Genomic DNA, 26,856 nt, shown 5'->3' on the forward strand with positions numbered 1-26,856 from the left:
CAATCACTTCCAAATCTAAGCACATAAATGACTTTCTCCCCCAGAAACACCAATGCCCTCAGCTTAACTGATGGCAAAAATTATGCCTATATTGGAAAGAAACAGAGCTGAAGGCCAGTGAATGTCTCTAGGGGTAACGGGTAGAAGACAGTGAAGGAGACAGAAATGGAGGGACATTAAGGAGAGACCAAAAGGTATTTGGAAGAGCAAGAGGTCTTCCTGGAAAAGATGTTCAAGTGACTGGCCTTCGTGGGAAGCTCCACCCATGGGTTTCCTGCATGGGTCCTTAGACTATTAATAGCTACCATTTATTGAGCCATTGCTATATGCTAGATATTATGGTAAGCACTTTTAGTATATTGCCTCATTTTAATTCTTAGAACAATCTTGCAAGTTCAGAATGGGTACCCACCCCCCTCACCCATTCATAGATGAAATTAAAGGTCAGGAAGCTATAGTGATATGTCCATGGCCATACAGCTAAGGAATGCAAAAGCCAGGATTTGAATCCCTGTGGATTTGATCCAACTCAAAGCTTCTGCTCTGAGCCCTTAACTATCTTCACAAAACCATTTTGAGGTAACTAATATTTCCTCTACTTTACAAATGAGGCAACTGAGGCCCAGGGATGACCCAACTTGCCTAAGTGACACAGATAGGAAGTGTCAGAGCCAAACCAGGTTTGACTCCAAAATCTACCCTACCTCCCATATAGAGGAAAAGCAAAAGCCAGGGATCAGGAATGTGCCTGAAAGCCCCTGCATGTCAGGCCCTACCTTTTCCTATCCACCCTTTGTTTCTTATCCTCTCCGTCCTTAACATTTAGGCCCCTTACAAAAATCTTTTCACTGTCTCTCCCCAGTGTGACCCCTGGGCTAAACAGGGACTGGTTAGTTCTTGGGAAGCTCTAAGACACCCCTCCCCCCAAGGAAAGGAACGACTAGCTTGGAGGAGGGGGTCCCATACCTACACATCTGAGCAAGTCCTGTGCATAAATCTTGTGGGTGCTTGGATCTGGAGCCAGCCAAACTGGGTTCAAATCCAGCCTGGAGACTGGCCCATAACAGTAGCTCCTCTTTAAAAAAAAAAAAAAAAAAAAAAACAGCACAAAAAACCATCTATCCTAAGACAGACATTTCACTAGGAGTTTCCTCCATATTTAAAAATTTTAATCCCTCAGCCTCCATGATTGGCCTTGTTTTACAAAAGGAGCCTGAGTTCCCCGGAAGGGAAGTAAGTGACCAGTGTAAAGACCGCAAGTCTATATAAGCCTGGGACTGGAACCCACCTAGGCCCCAGATTCTGATGTTGAGCGGAAGAGGGAGGAGCTGCCAGAGCGGAGGGAGGAGGTGGAAAGAGAGAAGAGCTCAGCAGCGCGCTCTGACGACAGCAGGTGATTTTTTTTTTTTTTTTCTGCAGCTCGCTTTCTCCCAGCATCTTTCCTGGATTTTTTTCCCCCTGCCGAGCGGCAGAAAAGGGTGGGGCCGCGTTCCTGCAGCAGATATAGCAGCGACAGCAGCAGCGGCTGCAGCATCAACGAGAGCAACCGCAGAAGCAGCAATGCTCCGTCTCTGCTGGAGGTAATCGCCTCCAAGCCCTGCTGGGTGGCCGGCTGCGACAGGACGCCGGCGGGAAGGAGAACAGAGCCTTGTTCACGGATTCTGCGGCCACATTGCCTGGCCTTTCCTCTGCGCCATGGCTTAACCCGGGGGCCACCTCGCCTCACGTTGCCTGGCTCGGGCCGGGGTCTGCGCGCCGCCGCAGCCTCAGGGAGGGGCGGGTCCCAGACGCCTTCGCCCTGGAACTCTGAAACTCGCGGACGCTGTGTCTCTCACCCTCTGTTTCCTGCTGCAGACTGTGTTCCCAAGACCTTTGCAGGAGGCTCCCGCAGGCCTTTGCAGCCGGTAATCGAGGGACTTTACAGACTTTATCTCAGTGATACCTTTGCCGGTCCAGCCTGCCCGGGTGCTTCCTAAGAGAGAAGAGCGAGGTAGCTCAAGCCACCAAGAAAAAACGGTGGGAACTAGGTTGGCTGGTCGAGGGTTAGGGCACTTAAGGAAGATTGGAGACTTGTTTTAGAACCACATAAAGAAAGGGTGGGCCAGCTTTGCAGCTAGCATCATGGCGTGGCCGTGCATCACGCGGGCCTGCTGCATCGCCCGCTTCTGGAACCAGCTGGACAAGGCGGACATCGCAGTGCCGCTAGTTTTCACCAAGTACTCGGAGGCCACCGAGCACCCCGGCGCCCCGCCACAGCCGCCACCGCCGCAACAGCAGCAAGCGCAGCCGGCGCTCGCGCCCCCTTCGGCGCGGGCGGTCGCCATAGAGACACAGCCAGCCCAAGGAGAATTGGATGCAGTTGCCCGGGCAACAGGGCCGGCGCCTGGGCCCAGTGGCGATCGCGAGGCAGCGGCCGCCTCTGGCCGGAGCGCACTGGGCCCGGGCCCCGGCTCCGGCTCCACCTCCGGCGCTGGCCCCGCGGACTCAGTGATGCGTCAGGACTACCGCGCCTGGAAGGTGCAGCGCCCGGAGCCGAGCTGCCGACCGCGCAGCGAGTACCAACCTTCTGACACACCCTTCGAGCGCGAGACTCAGTACCAGAAGGACTTTCGTGCCTGGCCATTGCCGCGCCGCGGGGACCACCCGTGGATCCCCAAACCCGTGCAGATCCCCACGTCCTCCCAGGCTTCGGCGCCTATTCTCGGGGCGCCTAAGCGCCGGCCTCCGAGCCAGGAGCGGTGGCCGGTGCAGGCCGCCACTGAGGCCCCGGAGCAGACGGCGGCCCCTGGCGGAGCGGGTGTACTTGCAGCGGGAAAGGCGTCTGGTGCGGACGAACGCGACACACGCAGGAAGGCCGCGCCCGCCTGGATGGTGCGTCGCTCCGAGGGGCTGGGGCACGAGCAGACGCCGCTGCCTGCAGCCCAGGCCCAGGCCCCGGCCGCGGTCCCCGAGGGTGGCAAGGGACGTGCAGCCGCGGACGCCCTCAACAGGCAAATCCGCGAGGAGGTGTCGAGTGCGGTGGGCAGCTCCTACAGGTGAGACGCGGAACGCAGCTCCTGTGACGGGGCTGGTCACCCTTACCCTCTCCCGAAAACTGTCTGGAGCTCATTCTCCTCATAGCAGGCTTCACATCCAGCCTCCCCCTCCCACCCCGGACCACACCCTCTCCCCAGCCCCATCCCAAGCACGCTCGCATAGCTGACTTCCTTCTGCTCTTTCTTACGTGCTCTTATTATCTATCAAGGCCTGCCCAGGTCTTTCGCTTTACCACTTCATCCACCTTTTCCCCGTCCCCACCCTGCCTCAAGCCCCTGCCCGTCCAACCAAGACCGTTTGCAATTTCTTCACAGTCTGTGCTTCCATTCCATCCTACCCGACTTCATTAGTCTGGATGCTACACCTTACTGGCTCAGCTGCCACCCACCAGCCTTCGTGCCTTCCTGCAGGGCCCCATTCTCCAAGAAGAGTTCTTTCCCAGTTACCAGTACCCCTCCTCCATAGCCCAGTTCACTTGGTCTTTCATTCTTCACTCTGCTCTCAGTCCCTGGATGATATCCAAGCACCACACCCTTTTTTTGATTCTTCGCAGGCAGGGTCCTTAGAGATCACCCTCCTTCAGTTGGGCTTTGAAATCAGACTCTACTTTTCATAGCAAGTGGCACCTCTCTCTCTTTCTTGATCTTTCTTTCTCTCCCTCTTTCTCTGTCTTTCTTTCTTTGTTTCTTTCTTTCTTGCTTTCTTGATTTCTTGCTTTCTTGCTTACTTTCTCTCTTTCTTTCATAATGATTATATCTGGGCTGAAGGACAACTTTTATTTTATTCTTTTCTTGGGCAAGTTTCTTAACCTTCTGGACTTCAGGCTCTAATCTGTAAGATGTGATTGATAATAAATTGTTCTCTTAGAATTGTTCACTTATTTATTAATTTAATATTAAATATTCAGCATATATTTGAGCACCTACTATATGCCAGTCACTATGCTAGACATTGTGAAAATTAAATGAGATGCTTCAGGGGGAAAATTGTGCCTGGCATATAGTGGGCGATTAGTACATTTTGGTTTCATTCCAACCTTCAGCATGATGCTTCATTATTCTGATTTTCACTTCCTGGATATGTCCAGCCTTCTCTCCTTTCTCTTTATGTTTTGCATCTCCTTTCTCTCTATGGTCTCCAGATGTGTTTCTCATTCTCTTACCACCAAGAACTTCCTCTTTAATGCATTTAAATTCCCTGTAAATGAATGCCTTCAATCAAGGGCATAACCTCTCTCTTTCTTTCCATCCTTCTAGAATTTTCCTTCTGCTGCAGTCTTGGCTTTTATGGACTCTTCATACATCCAATATGTATTCCTGAATGCTTAGCTTTCAGTCCTGCCCTTAGGTTTCAACCTGAATTCATCAGCTAACAGATCACAGTTGACTCTGAACATGTAAAGTTGGGCATGGAGGTCTCTGGGGAAGCAGATGTGCATGATGAATAATTAAGTTCGAGGTTTTTCCAAATGTGATTTACGGGATCCTTCATCAGCGCCACAGCCAATTGCCTCCTGCCAGCCAGAGAATGTGGCCAGGACTGCAGAATTAGTGACTTTTGCCAAGACCCTATATGTAGTAGCCTCAAGTTATACTGATGCCTTTCTCTATGAACATAACAACTACTCCCTTGTATGGTTGGGAAAGAATAGCATAGATAGGCATTCTCTCTTATTAAGACAAAATCCACACACACACCCCAACCCAGGTTTTAATTCTGAAAAGCATTTTCCAATGAGAAGGATACCTAATCAGTTGGCCCCTACTTCATCTTCCCGAAATCCACTTCCCACTTGGCATTTTTCTCTTGGTTTATTGTTATTGTGAGCACACTGGTCCCCCCGGGAGTACACTACTTCCTTTTAAAGCTCTGAGTCAGGCAAGGACACAGATCCTTTTCCTTGGTTCATAACCATCAGGAGGTAAAATTTTCACAATATCTTTATGCCGCTACCAAAGGAAGATCAAAAAGAAAAGAAACGAAGCAAATAAGCAAGAGGCATTAAAAACAAAGCCAAGATGTAATTTTGCAATTCTGTCATGGCTTTCTTATTTATAGGATCCTACTTCATTCCCTGAGAACCCTAAGGTTGGCCCAGAATCACAGATTCCTGGCCTGACTTCTTCATCTTCCTATTTTTATTCTACCATGCTGTGGCAGGAGGAACCTTGACATCCACAAGGCAGGAACTACTTCTCCTCACTTCCATAGAGTCAATGCTAATCAAGAGACATTCCAGAATCTCAGGTCTCTGTGGGTGGTCCCACTCAGTTTATGTTTCAGAGTTGGTGAGACTTGCTTTGTCCATTGATGACTTGCCAGATAGTCAGGGAATGACCCACCATTCAGATACAACTCACTCAAATATTTTGGTTTGTACCTTTGTTCCATATTGCTCTTCCCCTGAAACAACACCTTACCTGCACAGTAAGCATATCATGCTTTATAGTTAGAATTACACACATATCGAAAGTGATTGGATTGAATGGGGGCAGGCTATGCTCTCGTAGCTGGTGAGAATGCTTATTTTTGTGTGTATTAGTATTCCACCAACCTGTCAAAAAAAATCTCTGAGTACCTCAAAAATATTTTTTCCTAATTTGGATTTTCTGTAAAATTTAATTATGCATATTATTTCGGGCAGCAGTTTTATTTTGTTGTATAATCAGAAGAGTTTTGAAACATTAAGATAATGAGTATTGCTAAAAGACATCAATTTCTTTAATGGACAATACAAATGTATGACAAATTTGATGTGAAATTTCTAGAAAAAAAATAAATCAATAATAGGTAAATGTACTGTGGGAAAAAAGTAGATATGAAGAAATAAGATAATCAATTAATTAAGTATACTATAAAGAAAAAATGCCTGGAAACTATAGGCTTATTTGGAACGATGATTTTCCTTCTCTATTGTCCTCACATTCTTTTCCTTGCTATGATTCTGAATATCTCCTGAATTTAAGTATGCCCTGTGTCTGCTGTAAATGAACCTTACATTTCCTTAGAAGCCAAGTTGGGCTCCATTTCAATGATAATTTGATTTATACACCCTTTTCTTCTGCCACTCTACATAAATCATGGTGGTTTACACCATGGTGACTGGCTCGTCTCTTGAGCTTTACAAAGGACATCTGTCACATGATATTAATACAAGCAGTTTACTTAGAAAAAGGACACACAATCCATCAGCTTAATATATTAGTATATAAGGTAAAGTATACATTCAACATCCAGAGTCATATACATACTAATTTGTTTTCCAATACAATATACAGTCGGGAGATAGCATTAGGTGTCCTTTGACACTATGGTTTTGAGAAACCTTCCCTGTTCAACGGTTCATCTAATTTATAACCTATGCACACTAGCCTAGGATTTTTGCATTCAAGTGACATCTAAGGTATCTATAAAATTATTCACAATCATGAAGTTAATTTTTAATACATATTACATAGATGATATTATAAAATTGAGAAGCATGTCTTTGTTATCATTTTTAATGCTCAGGATGGATTTCACTAGGCAGCCATTTGTGACTTTGGATCTAGCATTCTCAATTAGAAAATAGATGGGTCATAAGGAGGGGATTAAAATTCCCCTCTCAGTCAAGCCCATTGCCCTAGCCATCAACCTTAATAGGGATAGATGGGTTAGCAGGTGCTCCCCATAGAAATGCTAATGACAACTTTTCCTGGAAGAAATCAGTTGAGGCACCAGGAGGTAGAATTAATAAACCAGAGGCAAAATACTTGAAAAATGAGAGCAGTCACAAGGAAATCAGAAAGAAAAGGAGCCTTTAACATCTGCCCTATAGTCTTCCACGAAGGTTAGAGAAAGGCACATCTGACTTGGCATGTGTTGTGCAGACCTGCTTTATGCCTATAATTCAACTTCCCTAATTTCTTTCTGGGTAAGTCTCAGCAACACTTCGGGGCTACTCTTCAACTATGCTTGCCAGGGTTTGCTGTTCAGAACTAATTTTTCTTTTATTTCCTTATTATATTCTGTACACTTCTCATTGTCTGTTCATTGTCTACTTGTGAGATACTTTTGTCCGTATCTGCCTTCCCCACCAGATCATGAACACTTGAAGGACTGTATTTTGTTCATCTCTGTACCTCTCATAGCATAACATTGTGTCCGTGTGCCATATAAGTTTGTTGAATCCCGTGGAATTTTAGAGTTTGGTGAAAATTATATTCACCTACATATTGATTCATTTCATTCAGTTCTATTTAGTTGAATTTATTTCAGAAAATGACCACCAAGGCCCTATCAGGATGCTGGGAATACCAAATGAAAAAGTTATAACCCTTACGTAAGGAAATTGTGCCTTCCTTAATCAAAATAAAGTCCAGTTCCTACTTGGTTAGCACTAGAAGTAAATGTTCAAATGGGGAAGGGCAGCAAACCTTACAGACTTGACTTTAGATGCACCCCCATCCAGGGCAGTGGTCCTCAATCTTGGCTGCACATTGGAAACACTGGAGAACTTTTAAAATGTATAGGTACCTTTACCACAAATTCTGATTTAATTTGTCTGGGGTGTGGTCTGAGCATCTGATTTTTTAAAAACTGTCCCAGATGATTGTCATGCAATTCAGGTTATGATCTACATTCCTAAGGCAAAGGTTCTCAAATTGTAGTACACAGGGGAATCATCTGGGGAATTTTCTAAAGTGCAAATTCCTGGGCTGCATCCTCAGACATGCTGATTTAATAGGTTTAAAATGGAGCCTAACGATATATATTTTAAAAGGTAATTTTGATGCAGGTGAACTTCAGGCTTGGGAAAAAATTGCTTGGAGAGATTTGCTATATTTAAGGTATTGCATTTTCCTATATACAAACACGGTATTGCTTGCAGTTAAGTCTTTTATGTCTTTCACTTACATTTTGTAATTTTCTCCCAAAAAGTCTCACACACGTGCACATATACAGTAGTTTGTGATTTCCTATATTTAAATCTTTAATAATCTAAATGGATTTTAACTTTATGTGTGGAATGAGGTAAGGACCTAATTTTCTTTTTTTCCACATGGAAAGTCATTTATTCCAACATTCTTTTTAAAAATTTAATGTTTCTCCACTAATATCCTCACTAATATCTCCTCTATCACATAAGGCTCACATATGATTGGATATATTTCTGAAATCTCTATTCTATTCCATTAGTTTGAGCTAATGCTACACTATCATCTTTTTTTTTCTAAGCTATTTTAAATTATTCTTTCTGCCATACCTTTAAGGTATCTGCAATACCTTAATGATATAGCAAATCTCTCCAAGCACTGTTTTCCCAAGTAAAGCCTGAAGTTTACCTGCATCAAAATTGCCTAGAGTGCTTCACAGACAATCTAAGATAGTGTCTATTTTTTAGCGAAGGTATTTCATTCCAGTGTGTGTGTGTGTGTGTGTGTGTGTGTGTGTGTGTGTGTGTGCGCGCGCGCGCGCGCATATGTGCTGCATTGGTGAGAACATTTTGATAATAGTAGGTGATAACAGGTTTCTTTGTCTTAGGTATGGGCATGCTTTTAAAGTTTTATGATTAAGTATAGGGTTTGCTCTGTGTTTTTATGAGTTAGCTTTATATCAGATTAAGAAATTGCTCTTTATCCTGGTATACTAGATGTTTCTAAAAATGTGGATGGGTATTGAATTTTATTGAATGCTTTTTCTGCATCAACTGAGATGATTATATGGTTTTTCTTTTTTAATCTGTTAATAGATTTTTCTGATATTGAGTCTTTGCATTCCTGGAATAAACTTTGCTTAAATGAAAATGTATTTTATGATGCTGAATTTGCTGATGTTTGCTATTTTTTTATTTGAAATGTTTTCATACATAGTCACAAAGAAAATCAGTTTACAGTTTTTTTTTCCTTTTTTATATTGGTCTTATATGATATTGAGATCAAAGTCATGTCTATAAAATTAGATAAGTAGATTTCTCTCCTTTTCAGTTGTTTAGAACAATTCGTAAAATAAGAGCTGCTCTGTAAATATCTTATAAGCTTCTCCAATAAAGCTTTCTGTACCTTGTGTCTTTTTCATGGATAGGTTATTTTTTTTTACCATCAATTTGCAGTCGTTAATAGTGATTTATGTATTCAGCTTTTCTATTTCTTCTTGAACCAATTTTAGTAATTGACATTTTTCTGGAAAATTTTACATTTTTTTCCGATTTTTAAATTTATTGACTTAAAATTGATCATAGCATTATCTTGTGGATTTAAAAATAATCTCTACTTATCTGTAATTATGTCTCCTTTTCATATCAAATATTAACTTGTGTCTTCTCTCTTTTTTCATGATTCATCTCATTGAGGTGTATTTAGTTTTTTAGTCTTTTCAAAGGATCGAATTTGGATTTTGTTGATCATCTCTTTTTCTAGTAAATTTGGCTCTTCTTTTTTACCATTTTGTTTCCTTTTGATGCTCTGAGATGTAGGAATAGGCCTGGTTAGGAAGAGTCTTATATCTCTGGATAAGGAGTTTGAATTTTCCTCTAAAGAAGTGAGTAACAAAGACAGCTCCCACTGGCTGGTGACCTGGGGAGGTTAGAGAAAGGGAGGCCAATAAGGAAGCTATTGAAATAATCCAAAAAGGATGATACAGTTTGAACTGTAGCTGTGGGGTTGGAGATTTATAACATTGTATAGTTACAAAACAACAGACCTTAATGACCAATTGATTTGCAAGGAAGAGGATGTAAGAGGATATAAGCCAGGATGACTTGTTTATGGTTTGGGTAACTGGTAGTGGTGCTAGTCATCAGAACAGACTTTTATTTAGACTTCTGTAAGAAATATGAGTAGGAAAAAAAAGTCAGGAGTGAAAGCTGAGTTTCTTTTTTTGTATCCAAAATATGGGTTGTCTATAGGATATCTGACAAGAAGTGTTTATGGACCACTGAGTAGAAGAATCTGAAGCATAGGGGAGAGATGGGCTGTAAACATAGATTCGTAACACCCTGTGGATATTATTAAAGCCATGGGAGGAGGTGAAATCATCTCTAGAGAAGGAGTAGGGAAAATTAGCCATCAGACAATGGAGCACTATGGGATACAAGTATTTAGGGGTACTGAGAGCAGGAGGAATAGTCACGAAAAAGACAAAGGAATGATCATAGGGGAAGGAAGAAAAACACGAGAGAGATATATCATGGAAACCACAGTGAGTACCTCAGTAGTGCCTTATGCCCATTTTAAAATTTTTACTGAGGGATTACTGTGTGCAAAGCATTTGGCCAGATCCTTGGTTGACCTTATGCGGTCAACTCAGAGATCTAATGCTGACTGAGATTAACCCACAAAGAAGAGAGGACATAAGATACACACAATCAATTCTTGGTTGCATTCACAGGAAAAATTCGCATCTAATACATATATAAACTTGAAAAAAAAATCTAGCCAGTAATAGTTCTAAATCTATAATCACTAAGAGTCACTCGATGTCCCAGACACAAAATTAAAATATTCACTAGGATTAAAGAGCCATCTCCATAATCAATGCAGCTTTGGCTTTACAAATTATGTCGGTTGTATAAATATAGACAAGTGAGTTTCTAAATCTCTACTAAATGAAGAAAACTGCAAGATGGGCCACAATCAGCAAACTAAAAATTCTCTTGATGTTCACTGAGGATGCTAGTTTTCACCATTCGAAATAATAATAGTGGCTAATTGAGTGCATATTGTGTGCTTGGAAGGCTGCTAGAAACCTTAGGTTCATTTTTTCCTATAATGTCCATAGTAGCCCCGCAAAAATGGTACTGTTACTTCCCTGTATAGCACTGTCTTCATGTCCTATTAACACATATTGTCTCAACTCAGTTTTATTCCATTGATTAGTGTCTATGATGTATCAGTCTAATGCCTAGGATGACATCCTAGTCCTTGCTCTTGAAAGGCTTATATTTATTAGGCAGAGACAGTGTAATGAAAAGTTATAGGTACCCTAATAAAAAGTCTATGCAGGGCATGGTGGGGCACAGAGGAGAGAGATGTTGTCTACTTGATTTGCGGGTTATCAGGGGGAAAAGTTAGGTAGAGAAGGTACTAGTAGGCCGACTCTTTAGAGATGAGTGGACATTAAATGGGAAAGGATCAATTTAATAAATTGTAAGCAGTTCTGTGAAGGTAGAACTTAGAGGTCTCTTTGAACAAGGATAGAATAGTGAGAGGTAGATAGGCTAAGTAGTCTGGGGCCAGCTTCTTTCTCATATAAGCAAAAAGAAGAAGCAGAATTAGGTTTTGAATTTTAGAAAAGGTGACTGCGACAACAGTGGGAAGGATGGATTGGAGGAGATTAGACTTGGAGCATGGAGTCCAGGAAGGAATCTATGGTCTAGATGATGAAGACCTCCGTCAAGGAAAGAATGTAAATGAGGATGTAATGAGAATGTAAATAAGAATGTATGTATGTCACAGGTAATTGAGAGTAGGCAGAAAGGGAAGAATCTAGAATGCTTCCCTGATTTCATGCTTCGGATGTCTAGGGAAACAATCATACATTGACATAGATGACACAGTTTTGGACAAGTTGAATTTGAAGGGTCTTTGGAAAGTCTACATGGAGGTGTTCTGTAGAAAGTCAAAATAGAAACCCACCATGGTGGTAAGGGTGTAAATTGGTACAATCACTTTACAAAACTCTTTTAGCCTTATCTACTCAAGTTAAATGTATGTTTTACTCTATGACCCAGCAATTGCATCCTTGAGTATATACCTAACAGAAATGAGAATGTGCATATCAGCTTTATTAATAACAGTTAAAGGTAAAAAGTTCCCAAATGTCCATCAACAATTGAATAGATAAATTGTGGTATATTTATACAGTGGAATACATATGGCAGGGTGTGGTAGACAGAATAATGCTTCTCTCCTCCATCTATATTCAAATTCCTGGAACCTGTGAATGTTACATTACAAAGCAAAAGGGAATTTTCATATGTCATTAAGGATCTTGAAGTGGGATGATTATCCCAGATTATCCAGATGGGCCCACAGAATAATCACAGAGATCCTTATAAGTGAAAGCGTTAATGTCAGTGATGCAGTATGACAAAGACTTGGCTTTGAAGACAAAAAAGGGGAAGAGCCAAAGAAGTCAGGCAGCCTCTAAGAAGCTGGAAAAGACAATGAAATGGATGCTCGCCTAGGGCCTTTAGAAAGAACACCTCGTTTCTGCTAACACCTTATTTTAGCCAGTGAGACCCATTTCAGACTTCCTAATTACAAAATTATAAAATAATACATTTGAGTTGTTTTAAGCCATTCAGTTTGTGGTAATTTGTTACACCAGCTACAGGAAACTAATATACAGGGTTTCTCGATCTCAGCACTATTGACATTTTGGACCAAATAATTATTGTGAAGAGCTATTCTGTGCATTGTGAGATGTTTAGCAGGATTTCTGCCCTCTATCCACTCCATGCCAGTAGCATTCCCTACCACACTCACCCCAAGTTGCGACAATCAAAAATGTTTCCAGACATTGCCAAAAGCCACGCACCCCCAGGGGTAGCAAGATTGCCCTAGATTTAGAGCTACTATTATGATGCAATAAAAAATAAAATTACTGCAATATCAATAATATGGCTAGCTCTTCATGATGATGAGTGAAAGAAACCAGATACAGCATACTTACCAAATGATTCCATTTACATGAATTTCAAAAACAGGCAAAAGTAATTAATGGTGGTGGAAGTCAGAATAGTGGTGATCTCCGGAGATGGGGTGGGTAATTGGCTGAGAAAGAGCACAAGAGAACCTTCTGAGATACATCAACCTTCTTGATGTAAGTGGTGGTTATGTGGGTCTATACATACAAACAATTAGGATTTATGAACTTTATTCTACATATGTTATACCTCAACAAAAAATAAAAAAACAAATTACAAACTAAGTAAATGGAGATATAGGTTTGATGCTCAGGAGAAAGAGCAGAACAGAAAGACCTGGACATTGAGCTGTCAGTGAGGATCAAACCCATAGGTGTCAGGGTGGGTGAGGAATAAAGAGACTGAGAAGCAGAGAAGATGGCCAGAGCCCAGCAAACTCATAGCAGGGACGGGCAGAAGAAAGATCAGTCAGGGATTGACTTTTGGTGTCTGAGTATCATCCCCATCCAAGAGGAAGAACATAGGCCCACCAGTGTCCCAATTTCCAACCTCCCCTGCCTCTGGTCTTGTGTATTACCTGCAGTATCTACCCCACGTGTGTATAACATAAGAGTACTCCTCTCTATCCTACCTATTTTGGCATCGTTCATTGTCCATGTGTATTTGTTTCAAATTGAATGAAGAGGCTTTTGCAGGACCAAGCCTGGTATAACCTTTTTTGGTGGGAAAATTGGGCCCACGCCCTAAGCCACAAAACCCACCGTAAGTGCCTCTTCCCTGTGGTCACTGTCTATTTCTTGCAATGACTTCAAAAAGCTGGACCATGTGGTGGCATATCCTAGAGTGCATTTTTACAATCTTCTTAGCCCCTAAGAATTATTCTCTGTTAAACTGTAATGCTAGACAAAGACAAACAATGGCAGAATGCAAAAGAGCAAAACAGAGATGAACAGAGAGAACAGAGATGTAATTGAGTTTCAGCCTCATTTGCTGAATGCTTAATCTGTGCCAATTGCTTATACATTTTTTTTTTATTTAGACTTTACAATGATCTTTTAAGGTAAACATCGCTCTCTCTAAAGATAAAGAATAGTCAGGGAGGTCTGGGGACTGCGGTCACACAACCGGTCAGTGGCTGAGCTGGCTCAGCACCTGGTTCTCCTCATTCCAGTCTACAGCTGTGCCTTACTTGTGCAGCTCACACAGACCCCTGCCATGTCCCCCACCTCAACATACCATTCTTGGGAGGGCTGCTGTGCACCCACCCCCTTCATGCTGTCTTTGCGGTTTCAACTCTCCTAAGCCCAGGCCATCCTCCTTTACCAACCTGTTTCTGCAGTGGGAGAGGAGTGTTTGGTCTCACAACTCCTTGTCCTGAAATCTCCAAGATTCCCCTTCCTCTCCAGGGCAAGACCCAGATACGTTGGCCTCAAGGCTTTCCAGGATATGACCTCTCTGGTGCTCCCAGCATTTTTGCCCACTGCTCCTCACACATACCTGATGCTTTTTCCTGCGGGTTCTCAGTTTTGGTTACATATTAAAATCATGGGGCCCCAGCAAGTAATCTGGCCAAATCACAGTTTGGGCCGGGCCTTAACAAGCACCATGCTGCTGGATTTTGCTCACAGTCTTCCCCCCTGCCCTCCATCCATCTTCTTCCTAAATCCTTCCTATCTTTCAGGGGTTTTAGTCCATTGTGAAAGAGGCTTATGCTATAAAAGCAGGAAATTCAGTTGGATTTATTTGATCACAGTATCATAATAATAATGCATGGGGCTTAATATTACTTTAATTCCAAGTTCAATGCAGCATCTTAAAAGCATACAAAAGCTGGGGCTATGGGCCCTGAGGATTCAAGGTGCAGAGCATGTGATCCCTGCTTGCAGGAGCTGACTGTCTTGTGAGGGAGGTAGCATGGATGTGAGTATCTAAGTACCAAGGAGGGCCTGGTGAGGGCTGAAATCAGGGGCCAGAGCTTTCTAGGACTACACAAGTGTCAGTTAATTGTTGGTCAGTCATGGAAGGGATGGTTGTATGAATCCTGGAAGGTGTCTTGGGGTCCTCTGAAGGATTCGATGACCATTAAAACAATTTGAATCATCTCTCTGTAACTTAAAATCTATTTGACCTTAAGATAATTACACAGTAGTGACTTCACAGAATCATGATGAAGATGGAGGGAGATAATACTTTTTCCCAGTACATACTCATCACGGTAAATACTGGCTACTTTTATTATTATAATGGAGAGAATGGAATAGAGTAAGTTACCAATGAAGTCTTTCACTTACTCATTTAGTAAACATCTATCACGCCTGTGTCGGGCACTATGCTAAGACCTGCGGATACAGCAATGAATTAGACATATTACCTGTCCTAAAAGAGCCCCACGCCTAGTGAGAGAAACATTAAGAAAATTATAGAAATGGTAGTAAGTGCAATAATAGAAAGATGCACAGAAGATTTAGAGGAAAAGGAGGATCCAACTCATCTAAGTTAGGCACCGTTACTGAAGGAGGTGTATCTGTGCAGTATGTCAGAAAATCGTGGAGTTAATTCCATTGGGAATGCAAAGATAAGTAACTCTATGTTCCTTCCTAGAGGTCTTTAACAATGAAATAAGAACAAAGAAGGCCATTTAAGAGTATAATACTTACAGTACTTCCAGCTCCTCTCAGATGTCTAGTTTTGTTTGGGGCTTTACATTCAAATCCTGCTCACCACTTATTAACCATATGACTCTGGGCAAGTTATTTAACCTCTCTTCTCTGATCTTGTTTCCTCATTGGTAAAATAGAACCAATAATGTCTACCTTGTAAGATTGCTGAAAGACAACATTCCATTAAGTCTGCAACTCTCTTACCTGTCTTATTTACCATTGCACCCTCAGAAGCAAGCTTAGTGCATGCTATTTAGGAGAAGTTTAATAGATCTTAACTGAACAAATGAATGAATGCTGTATGTATGGTACTTAGCACAGTGCATAGCACATAGTAAGCACTCAATAAATGCCAACTCTTTCCATCATCATTATCCCCAGTGGGTTTGAGTACCATTTGGCTAATCCAAAGGGGTAATTTGTCCTTCTCTGTGCACACATTCTGAATTTCTGGGAAGAGAATCATGAAATGCTCAGATAAAAGATTTTCTACAAGTATTTTTTTAGTCTGACTTGATGGATTATGGAAGGCTTCAGAAAGGAAGGTAGCAATCAGGTGGACCTTGAAGGATCAGTCTGATTTCAGTAAGTAAAGCAATCAAGTGGGCAGGGAGGTGGTACATTCCAGGCAGAGGGGACAGCTAGAACGTGGAAAGCAAGGTGTGTATTTGGGGAAATACGGATATTCGGATGTGACAAGTATTCCGAGTGTGAGGAGTGACATGGCAGGAGATAAGTCTGGAAAGGTCTACATCAGTGATCAGCAAACCTTCTGTAAAGAGATAGATAGTAAATATTTTTGGCTTTGTTGGCCCTTATATATAAGAAGAGAACAAATTTCCCAAAAGTTTTTTTGATGAAATTTAAAAATTAATAGTTGGGTAAAAATCTTTTGTAATATAAGCCTACTAATAAGAATAGTTGTTTTTTTTTTTTTTTTTTTAGGGGAATAACATTTGCTGAAATGGGATTCAAAAATAGCATTTCTTTTCATAATATTAATTGCAAATATCTACAATAAACTATTCTTAGCTCATTCATTGCTGAACAAAAACAGGTAGAAGGCCAGAGTTAGGTCATGGACCATAGTTTGCCAATTTCTAATCTCTATTATTGAGTACAGAATACTGTACTACCAAGTTTCAGACTCTGTATTTAAGTATCAAATAACCACCTGAACAGAATGCCTGAGAATACTTGGTTTGACTGTGCCTTATTAAAGACATCATTTATTCTTTTCAAGTGACATAGTAACTCTCTTGTTTCCTTACAACTGAAAGCAATAGGGCACTGACATACGTGTGAGAGTTTCTTTGTCTTCATATATAATGGGTACCCAGCCCATCCCTTATAGCAACCAAGGATGCAAGGTACAGAAGTCGTCATTGTGAAACAATATTATTCTCTGGCTGCTATGACCATTTGGTGTGGGGTTTCCCTGGGAGCTAGAACAAGGCTTTATAAAAAAAATATATACAAGGAATAAGTGGTATTAAAAGGTGCCCGGGGAGTTATTCCACTTGTCTAGGATTCAGCACCTACTAAAAGCACAGAAAAGAGCTCTACCATGAGAGGATTGCTATGACTCCTCAAAGAAGCCCTGACCCAGTATTTCTCCAGAGTCTGCCAAGGGCTGGCTGTGAACTGGAGAGAGGCTTGGTGGTTCTAGCTGATAAGAATTTAATCTAGCAACACCATTCTCCAGGGAGCATTTTAGCATCTCATAATAGTCCTAATCCAAATTACATTTGGGAGGAAGTAATGCTTTATAAATACTTCTTTAATCTCTATCTCAATAGAGGAATTTTGGTAAAGAGTATTACTTTCTTAATAAACAATTGCAATTTAATTCAATTCATATTCAATTCATTCATTCAATGTAATTTATATATGTTGAGAAATTCCTATAAATAAGACACTGAGCTGGGTTCTGGGATATGACTGTGAGGTCCACAGTTTGGGACATCCTGATTTACTCTGTGTCCACTCCTACTTCAATAGGGAGAGATATTAAGATGAAGATGATGGCAATGATGATGACGATGATGATGACTGATGATGGAGGAAAATGAGGAGGAGGCAGGGAGAGATGATGCAGTGGCAGAAACATGAATGATTTAACGAAGAAAGGTCTTCAGGGCTGAGGGTGCTAGAAGAGGGAAGGTTTCCAAAGAAAGTGAGAAACATAAGGTAAATTAGTAATCACAGCTGCTGATCCGGTAGCCATGGTGCAGTGGATCAGCCAAGCATTTTGACATCAGATAAACCTCACTTCAAATCCCAGCCTTTCCATTTACTATTTATGTAACCCTGGTGAAGTTATTTCAAGTCTCTGAACCTCAATTTCCTCCTCCAGAAAATGAGGCAATACTAGTCATGTAGTAGGTTGCATGGTTGTGAACATGTTTTATAAACCATTAGGTCCTTGTAGTTGTAATTATAAATATTAATACTCAGAAATGAGCATGGGATCCAAATGCACACCAGTTTAGATGCCAGGAAAACAGTCACTCAGACAGTCTCTGAAATAAGTTCTTGGATTTTAGCTATGAACAAGACAAGCAGTTCCTCACGGAGTGAGAAATATAATAGTAGATACAGTGGTAAGCATACATTCCAATGACTATTTATTATAGTTATGTGATGAATTTTAGGCAGGGAAAGTACAAGGTGCTAACAGAGCAAATGGAAGCCAACAGGCTTACCTAGACCAGGAGCTGTAGCTGTTAACCGAGGAAGTGTCGTTAGAGCCGAGCCCTGAAGGAGGACGATGAGCCTTGATGCCTGCTGTACCTCCTATGTGACCCTGGACAAGGCTCTCCTCCTTCGCTTCATTTTCTTCACCTGTCACTAGGTTGCTGGCCCAGTCCCTTCTCACTTAACCACACTCCAAGATCCCCTTAAAGACTCCAGTGCACGATACCAAAGTACCCATATCATGCGGCTTGCAGTAGAGAACATAGGGTAGAGGAGGGAGCACAATTGTGGCCCAAAAATCTGATGACATTGAAGAGGAGGGAGCTAGTGGCTGAGGATTCTGTTCCATCCATTTGATACTATTCTCATTCCCTCTGATGGTACCTTGTCCGAGAAATTGTCAAAGCATTTTCTGTTTTTTGTAAGAACTTTAAAAAATATACTGTAAATAATAGTATAACATCTATATTCTCACTACTCAGAATTTTTTAAATGAACAATTTATTATATTTACTTTCAGTCTTTTTTATGTTAGACCATTTTTTTCTTTCATAGTAAATTTTTCTTTGTCCACCTAAGCCAGACCCATTCTGCTTCCCCCTCTGCCCTGAGGAGGTTACCACTGTCAAAACTTTGGTGTGCATACCTCTTTATCCATATACTATGTGTAAGTAATTGCTGTGTGTGTACATGTTTTTACTTACATGACATCCAACGCTATGTATCATTCTGGGACTTTATTTTTGTCACTCAACATCATCTATCTTGAAAAAATACAAGCACACATACATAAATACCCACTCACATACAGTTCCTGCTTTAAATGGCTTTATAATCTGTCACCATATGAATATATTACATATTTATCTTTCTCTATTTACATTTAGGTTTTCTTAATGCTGTAATAGATATCTTTATACATGTCTCTCTGTGCATGGATTTAAGAGTTAGAGGTGAAATTGTTGGATCTTGGGTTATATATATTTTACTAGGTATTGGGAAATTGCTTTTTTTACTGGCTGGACTCATTCGTACTTCAACTAATGGTGTATAAAAGTATCCTTTTTTCTTATAATATCAGAATTTTAAAGTTTCACCAATTTCATAGTGTGGACATGGTCTATTGTTTAATTCATATCTACCTGGTGTTCAACAAAATTGATAAACTTTTCATGTATTTATGGATAATTTGCATTCCTCTTTCATGGATTGAATATTCAGACACTTTGCTCATTGTCCAGTTAGAGTATCTTTTTTTAAAACTGATCTACATTGATTCTGATTACTAACTTTTTTCTATGACTTGCCTTTTACCTTTGTTTAGTGTCTTGTAACACAGAAAATATTTCATTTTAATGTATTCAATGTGTTTAGTCCTTGCCTTTACAGTTTATATTTTTTTATTCTTAATTTAAGAAATACTTTACTATCTCAAAGTGATAGACATATTTTAAAAATATTTTCTTTGGTTTCAAGGTTTATTTTTCACATTTAGGTTTGTAATACACCCGGAATTCGTTTTTGTGTATAGCGTAAGGTAGGAATGCATCATCATGTTCTTCTATGTAGAAACCCAAATCTATTTAGTTGACAGGTCATCCTTTCCCCCTGATTTAAAAAGTTCCCTCTATCTTATAGCAAGTTCCCTCATTTGTGTGGGTCTGTTTCTGGGCTCTCTAATTTGTTTAATTGACTGACTTGTGTACTCCTAACAAATACCGTGCTTACCTAATTATTATAGTCTTGTAATATGTTTTGATTTTTAGCAGGGCTGGTCTCCCTCTTGGTTGTTCTTTTTTAGAATTAGTCTTTCTTACACATTTACCTCTCCATATATATTTCAAACTCAGTTTTCAACTGCCACAAGAATTACTATTGAGATTTTCATTGGGCTTAGGTTAACATTACAGATTAATCAGAAAATTGACACCTTTGATGCATAAATCGAGTCTTTTGATGCATAAACAAGATGTCATTCCATTTAATAGGGTCTTTTTTATATCCTTTGGAAAGGTCTTTTTTTCTTTGTCTTTTCCTAGATGTTTTCTAGATTATTTTGCTATTGTGAATGAGATTTTTTTCTGTTATATTTTCTAACTGGTTGCTGCTGATGTATAGACAGGGTTTGCTATAATGCTGTGGGGCAGTCAGCAAGGTGTCAGGTAATGTCAGTCAAGAGGTAAGGGACATGCATTTCAGACATCTAAACAGCATGTGCATAGGCTTGGGGTATAGAATCCAAGCACAGAAACAGGGATAGTGTGAGAGGCCTGGGTATAAACTTTCTGCCAGGAAGTGGCAGAGATGTGATTGGAAACCTGGGCACAGTTAACACGACGTCAAGATCTCTTGTGCCAGTGGATGTGTTGGATATAGTCCTGCTCATGAGGTGCACTGGCAGGAAATAGGGTCAGTGTTTTGTACTCTCTCTGAACCAAGCTATTGAATAATTGCTGAGTCCTTTGGCTCACCTAATTGGGCATTTGGCAGATCAGAGCTGTATGAACCAGCCTGTGAGGAGTTGACCATCTAGGTTCTTGTTATGCAACGAGTGGTCCGTGAACCTGTAGCATCAGCCCCACCTGGAGCTAATCAGAAATGTAGAATCTCAGGTACCGCCCTAGACGTGCTGAGTCAGACTGCATTTTTATCAAGATCCCAGGGGAACCCTAAAGTCTGGGAATCCCTGAGCTAGAGAAGGTTTTCTCTTAAGTGGTCCAGACCACTGGTATTGGAATCACAGGGAATACTGTTTGCCCTGTCCCAGACCCCTGCGTCCTACCCCAGATCTTCTGAATCTGAATTTCTAAGTTTGGGCCCCAGAACCTGAAATTTCAGTATGCTTCTGAGATAATTCTTAAGCATATCAAAAGTCCACACTAATGCCAAAAAGACTTAGCCCACATAGTCATGTTTGAACTGGGTAGAAAAACTGAACTCCTTAAACTGTCCTGGTAAATTATTTCTTTCCCTTTGTATGCAAACTATTTCATAGGTAATTGTCTGGCAGATAGTAGATGATCAATAAATGTAAGCAATTGTTGTAGTATTTGTGATATTTGAAACATCCTGAGTTCCTCGTCAAAGCCAGACAGACCAAGCAGGATCCAGGGTAAGACATGTGTGTGTGCATGCACAGTGTGTTGGGGAAGGGGTGAACAGAAGGATGCCTGCTGGATAACTCAGATATCCCCTCAGCCTGTTCCCTGTTCAGTACTGGTGACCATCTGCTCTGAGCAGCTGCCTGTCTGGGAGTTGAGGGTATCCATGGGAACCAGTGTGGAGGTTGCCAAGAGGCCTCCATGGCTGCCAGCCAGAAGGGAGAGTGGAAATCAAGTGGAACCAAAGTGACAGACTGGTGTGTATTCAATGGAGTGAGAGGCAGTCAGCTGTGAGAGCAAGGGTGGACACGAGCACAGCCAGCGAGCATCCAGGCATCTCAGACCGCACTGTGGCTTGCAGAGCTGTCTCCAGGAGGATCACTTGAGGCAATGTGAACAGCAGTATTTCACTCTCTTTTCCTCCTTGCCTCCTTCCCTCCCTCTTCTTCCCTTCCACAGTTACTCTCTCCCTCTTTTTTTTTAATAGGAAATTTAGTGTTTTAAAAAAGTACAGCAGTAGAAAAGTAAAACTCAAAAATTTAGTCACCTCAAATCCCACCGTTCATAATCAGATACTTTAATATGGGTATTAGTTTTTTTTTTCTCTCTCTATTTTTATCTCATGTTTTTATAGGGTTGAAATCATGCATTTCTAGTTCTGTATTCTACTTTCTAAAAATTTCTTTTGGGTCAGGCATTTAGCTTTGAGGAAAAAGCATGGGATTTGGTATGAGATACCCCCTGCATTCACATCCCAGATTGGCATAATTAAAAATAAATGGCTAAGACAAGGTCAACATGACAGATGTAAAGTGGATCTTCCCGAGTGAACGCTACTGTGCCATCTTAGTAGGTGATGCCTATTTTAGTCGTTTCACTAGGTTTTGAATTGGGTATTTCTGGTGTATACAAGCCTGTGCATAAAGACAAAAATTCTTCCCATAGAGAGAAAAGAATAGGGGATTGTTTTGCTTACGTATTTCTGAAAAGAACATTAAAATGTAAAATACTGTGTTGACCCCAGATTGTGTCATTCGTAATGGGGTGAGCAATCTGGATCATTTCTCCCTAATTTACTAGTACAATCAGAAGCCTTGCTGTTTGTGTTACCACCACAGTACTTATGCCCCAGTGGCAGGTGCTGCATCCTGAGCGACAGGTCATGTTTGGGAGGAAAGTGACCATCACCAGCTGAAATGTGCAAACCTGCCGGGGAGACCAAGATGCCATTTCAATCAGAGCATTTCTCAGATCAATTTATTGTTTAGACCAGTTCTTTTTTGGATCAATTCATCCAGTTGTGTATGACCTTGAGCAGGATACTTCATGGAGATGATAATAGCCACCATGAGAGCTGTAACGTTTGCTAGCTGTGATGTGTGGGGGGAGCTTGAGTTAATAGGGACTCAATAAGGGCCACTTCAGTATTATTGGATTTTTTCTCAGGGCATCACAAACTCCTTATTTACATCATTTCAGTGATTGCATACCATTTCATCATGTGGATGTAGCACATTTTATTTAATCGTTCTCTTATTACTGGGCATTTACTTGCTTTCAATTTTTCACCACTGTTAATTCCAAATTCATAATGAACTTCATTTTCTCCCTCTCCTTCCTTCCTTCCTTCCTTCCTTCCTTCCTTCCTTCCTTCCTTCCTTCCTTCCTTTCTTTCTTTCTTTCTTTCTTTCTTTCTTTCTTTCTTTTCTTTCCCCTTTCAAAGCCTTAATTTTTATACACTGGAAAGTAAGGCTGGCAGCTAGATTTGCCCAGTGGGACACAGAGGTGGGTTTCAGAGTCGAAAATTGAATACGATTTTTTAGACTCCTGCTGCAGTGCTCTCTTCTCTCTCACCCGGCGACCTGCAGCTCCGTCTCTTTGTTCTGCTTGCTCACTATATTTTACATCCCACGATCAAGAAACATTTTAAAGTTAGCTCATTCAAGACACTATAAATAGCTGGGTTTATTTTATGGGATGTGTTTCTGCCCTTTTAAATATTTCTGTCCTTTTAAATATTTATTTATGAGTGAATACTAGTTTCTAGTTTTCATGGCAAACTAGAAAGACGAACTACGTTTTTTTTTTTACTTAATATTAATAGATACTTTCTTTTCATGACTGGAGGGAGCCCCTGATAACCCAGCCATTCCATATGGTCTGCCATTTGCTTTTACACTTTCACTTAAGGAAAGCGACATAAGTTTGGGAGCAGTTTAAAAATCGACTTGAAATTCTAATCCCAAAGTGACCACAATTACTGATAGAAGGTCTCATTTAAGCTTCTTGATTAATTTTTTAAATTAATTCAACAAATATTTTTTGAACACCCACAGTAAACAAGACACTGAATTAATCGGGTAGCTGTTTGAAGAGAAAGAGTTTGTCCTCAATTTGCGTCTAGTTTAACAGTATGGGAGGCTGATTTAAAATGTAGGCTTTATTATTATCAGGTATGGTAAACCAACAGATCAGATGCCGACTGCCCTTAAAGAGATATTTGTTCTCAAGAAGAGGGGGCAGGCCACACCATGTCATGCAGGGCCTCATGAGGAAGCACCAGGAGTGTTTACTATCTCAAGGAATGCCTGGCTCTGAGGAGGGGGTGGGGTCAGTTTTCCCAGGTTCAGTTAGGCCCCAGATGCCAAAACACCAGCATAAAAAGGAATACTTGCTTAATACAGAGACAAAGCTGACACTTAATTCTAGCATTGTATAAGGTAGAAAGCTGTAAGTAACAACAAAAGAAGCATACTTTTTTTTGTGACGAGAAAGAGAATATTTCAAGAATACTTGTTCTGACAAAAGCTTAATGGAGGAAATGGCTTTTCAATAGGTGGGGTGAGGGGAAGAGTCCCAGCTCCCACCACACACTGGCAAGTTGCCTACCTTGGGCAAATTATTTAAACCCTCTGAATAATGTTTATTCTGTTTATATCTCAAAGTTGAGCAGATGAAATAAATACCTCAGTGTTTCTCTCACTGTGCATGTCCATGGACCTGTGTCAGATGGCATGAGGGTTGGTATAAAATGCAGCTTCCCGGAACCCAGAATCAGACTATAAGGGCGGGCCCAGGAGTCTGCATTTTAACACTCCCACCCTCGGGTGATTCTTAGGAACACTAAAGTTAGAGACCAGCCTGGAGAAAACGAATGTTAGGCACATTCTGGACCCTAAAGGGTAAAGTACTATATATATGTAAAGAAATCTTTATGTACTTATTACAACTCTAGCCTTCACTGTGCTTCAGTATCTTATACGCTTCCACTTCTTAAACAAGAATTGTGTTTGGGTTGCCTGCCTCATATAGCATCGCTGAGCTAGGTATTAAACACATGGACAGCATGCCTCCTGCTGCTCCGGCTGTCTGAGGCTAGCTGCTAGGGGAGGCTAATGTTACAGATGTCAGGATAGGCCTCTGGAAGGAATGCAGCCAAGGAACCAAGTCCTCAGACTGGGAGCTCAACTCACAGCTTGGCCTCCAGTGCAGCTGTGTGATTTCAAATTCCATGTTTATCCCTACAGGTTTCTATTTTTATCTCAAGTTTTGAAAATATGAATTGACAGACTAACTGAAAGTGATTTTGACATGTTTAGGGGAAAACATGTGGGTAAGAATTATTGAATAATTGCTAAGTCCTCTGGCGTTGCCTAATTGGGCTTTTGGCAGTTAGGCACCATATGAACTGATGGTGGTTGAAAGAAGTCACGTAGAGTAACACTTAGTAAGCACCACTTTTTTGACCTTGGTGTTGATGTTTTTAATCCTCACACAAGACCCAGGAGATATGTTTTTCCCATTTTACTTTAATAAATTGAGGCTCAAGTGTATCCAGTTACTTGTCTGAGTTTTCATGGGAAGGAAGGTATGAATGAGATTTCAGGTGGGCTCCGTTCGATCACAGAGGCCCCTCGCTTTCCCACCAAACTGCCCGTAAGAAGATGCTGGATCCCTAGGGTGAGAAGGTTAAAAGCCATGCTTCCAACTAATTACTTTTATAAAACTGGTGATGTATCTGTCATTTTATGAACTGAAAAACTTTCAGTTTACTTTCACAGAGATAATTCTCACCAAGTCTCTGACAGAGCAAACCAAATCCTGGCTGCTTATTTTGCTCCACATTTTTCTTCCCACTCCCCCAGTAATTATGCAGTAATTATTATGCTGGTAATTACCTCATTAGTAATTTGGTGTGAGGAAGCTCAGTGAAAGAATAATAAAAGGGCGTTTCTTTATAGCTACAAGATTGCAAATGACAGAGTCTTAATAGCCCTTAAAACTTCATTAAAAAAAAAAGGAGAATTTTTCCTGCACAATATTTTGAAAAGTGTCAGCATATCTCTTAATCAGTACACACTTCTCTAAAGAGTTCAAGCTTTCTCTGTGGTGTGGAGAGCTCATTTCTAAGTGAGCAATGGCACTGTGAGAGTTCTAATACAGAAGAGCAGCAGCCACACCGTGACAGGCCTCCCATGCCCCAAGCCTCCCCAGCCCAGGGTGGAGAGCAGAAAGAATGGGAGATGGCTTCATAAAAACTGGAAAAGCCACACTCCCTGACAAAAGAACTAGTTTCCCAGGTAGTTGGTCCCCAGCACCTCAAAGTTCCCTTTACTGAAACCAGGTCGGAAGCCCCTGGAGGCAGAAACTTTATTTTGCTCAGCCTACCTGGCCTGGCTCTTGGCACCAGGAATGGAGAAATTTGAGTCAGGGCTCCTCCCAGTATAGGCCTGGCGCTTCCATATTCCTCATCCTCCAGAATCTCAACCACAACCACACTGTGGGGTATTTGTAAAAATAACCTTCACCATTTTGGCCATAAAAAGCCCTATGTCTCCCATCTTTGGTGACTTCTTAATAATTGAGAATCAATTCACGTCCTCGTCTACATTTCTGCCCCTTCTCCTGTAGGGTAGAATAAATCTTTTTATTTATTTGCCTTTGGCTTTTTTTTTTACATACTTCTCGTAATTATTTAATAAATAATTATTATTTATTCCTTCAGCAAATCTCTTCACTCAGAGTTTCTTCTGCCTGGCCTGGGGATAGGACACAGCTACTATGGCCCACTCCACTCATCTCTCACCTGGGTTACTGAAGTGGCCTCTTAACTGGTCTCCCTGCCTCTTCCTCACACAAGCAGTGTGAATTCTTAACCTCCTGAATCAAAAGGCAAATCACGCTGCTTAGCATTAGATGGAGCCTGCTCAATTCCTCCAGTGGCTTCCCATCTCACACAGAATAAAATCAAATCCCTCATGCTGATGTTCAAGGCCCTATCCCATCTGCCCTTCCTTCTCTGATTTTATCTCCTATTCTTCCCTCTCTTCCCCTCATTAGCTCCAATCCCTTGACACTGGCCTGGGTTCCTCACATACATCTTTTGCCTTAGGGTCTTAGCGTTCTGCCGAAGGGCTTGTCTGGAGATGTCAATCCACAAGGCTCATTTCCTCCAGGTCTCTGCTCACACGTCACTTTATCAGAGAGGCTGCCCTTGACCCTAGGTAACACAGCACACATATATACACACGCACAAGCACATGGGACTGTCTGTGACCTTTATTGGTCTTGTCAGAACATAACACCGTCTGACATATTATAGAACTGCTTATTGGTTTACGTCCATCTCCCCTCACTAGAAGGTACATCACTGCTCTCCCAGATAGCTATTCTGTCTATTCTGTCCTCTGTTGTATCCCAATCATCTATCTATATCACCTAGGTTAATATACAT

The 26,856-nt window shown here is 41.2% G+C and overlaps 1 protein-coding gene across 1 annotated transcript in view; it reads left to right on the forward strand.

The window, feature by feature from the left end:
* Window positions 1–1,229: 1,229 nt before the first annotated feature.
* MAP6 (microtubule associated protein 6) overlaps window positions 1,230–26,856 on the forward strand; it is a 68,460-nt gene continuing 42,833 nt past the window's right edge. The window contains exon 1 of the mRNA XM_016161600.2: window positions 1,230–3,035. Within this exon, the coding sequence (XP_016017086.2) occupies window positions 2,122–3,035 (914 nt within the window). The 5' untranslated portion in view covers window positions 1,230–2,121. The remainder of the gene's footprint in view (window positions 3,036–26,856) is intronic.

Source organism: Rousettus aegyptiacus, unplaced genomic scaffold (assembly GCF_014176215.1).
Source record: "Rousettus aegyptiacus isolate mRouAeg1 unplaced genomic scaffold, mRouAeg1.p scaffold_m13_p_5, whole genome shotgun sequence".
NCBI lineage: Eukaryota > Metazoa > Chordata > Mammalia > Chiroptera > Pteropodidae > Rousettus > Rousettus aegyptiacus.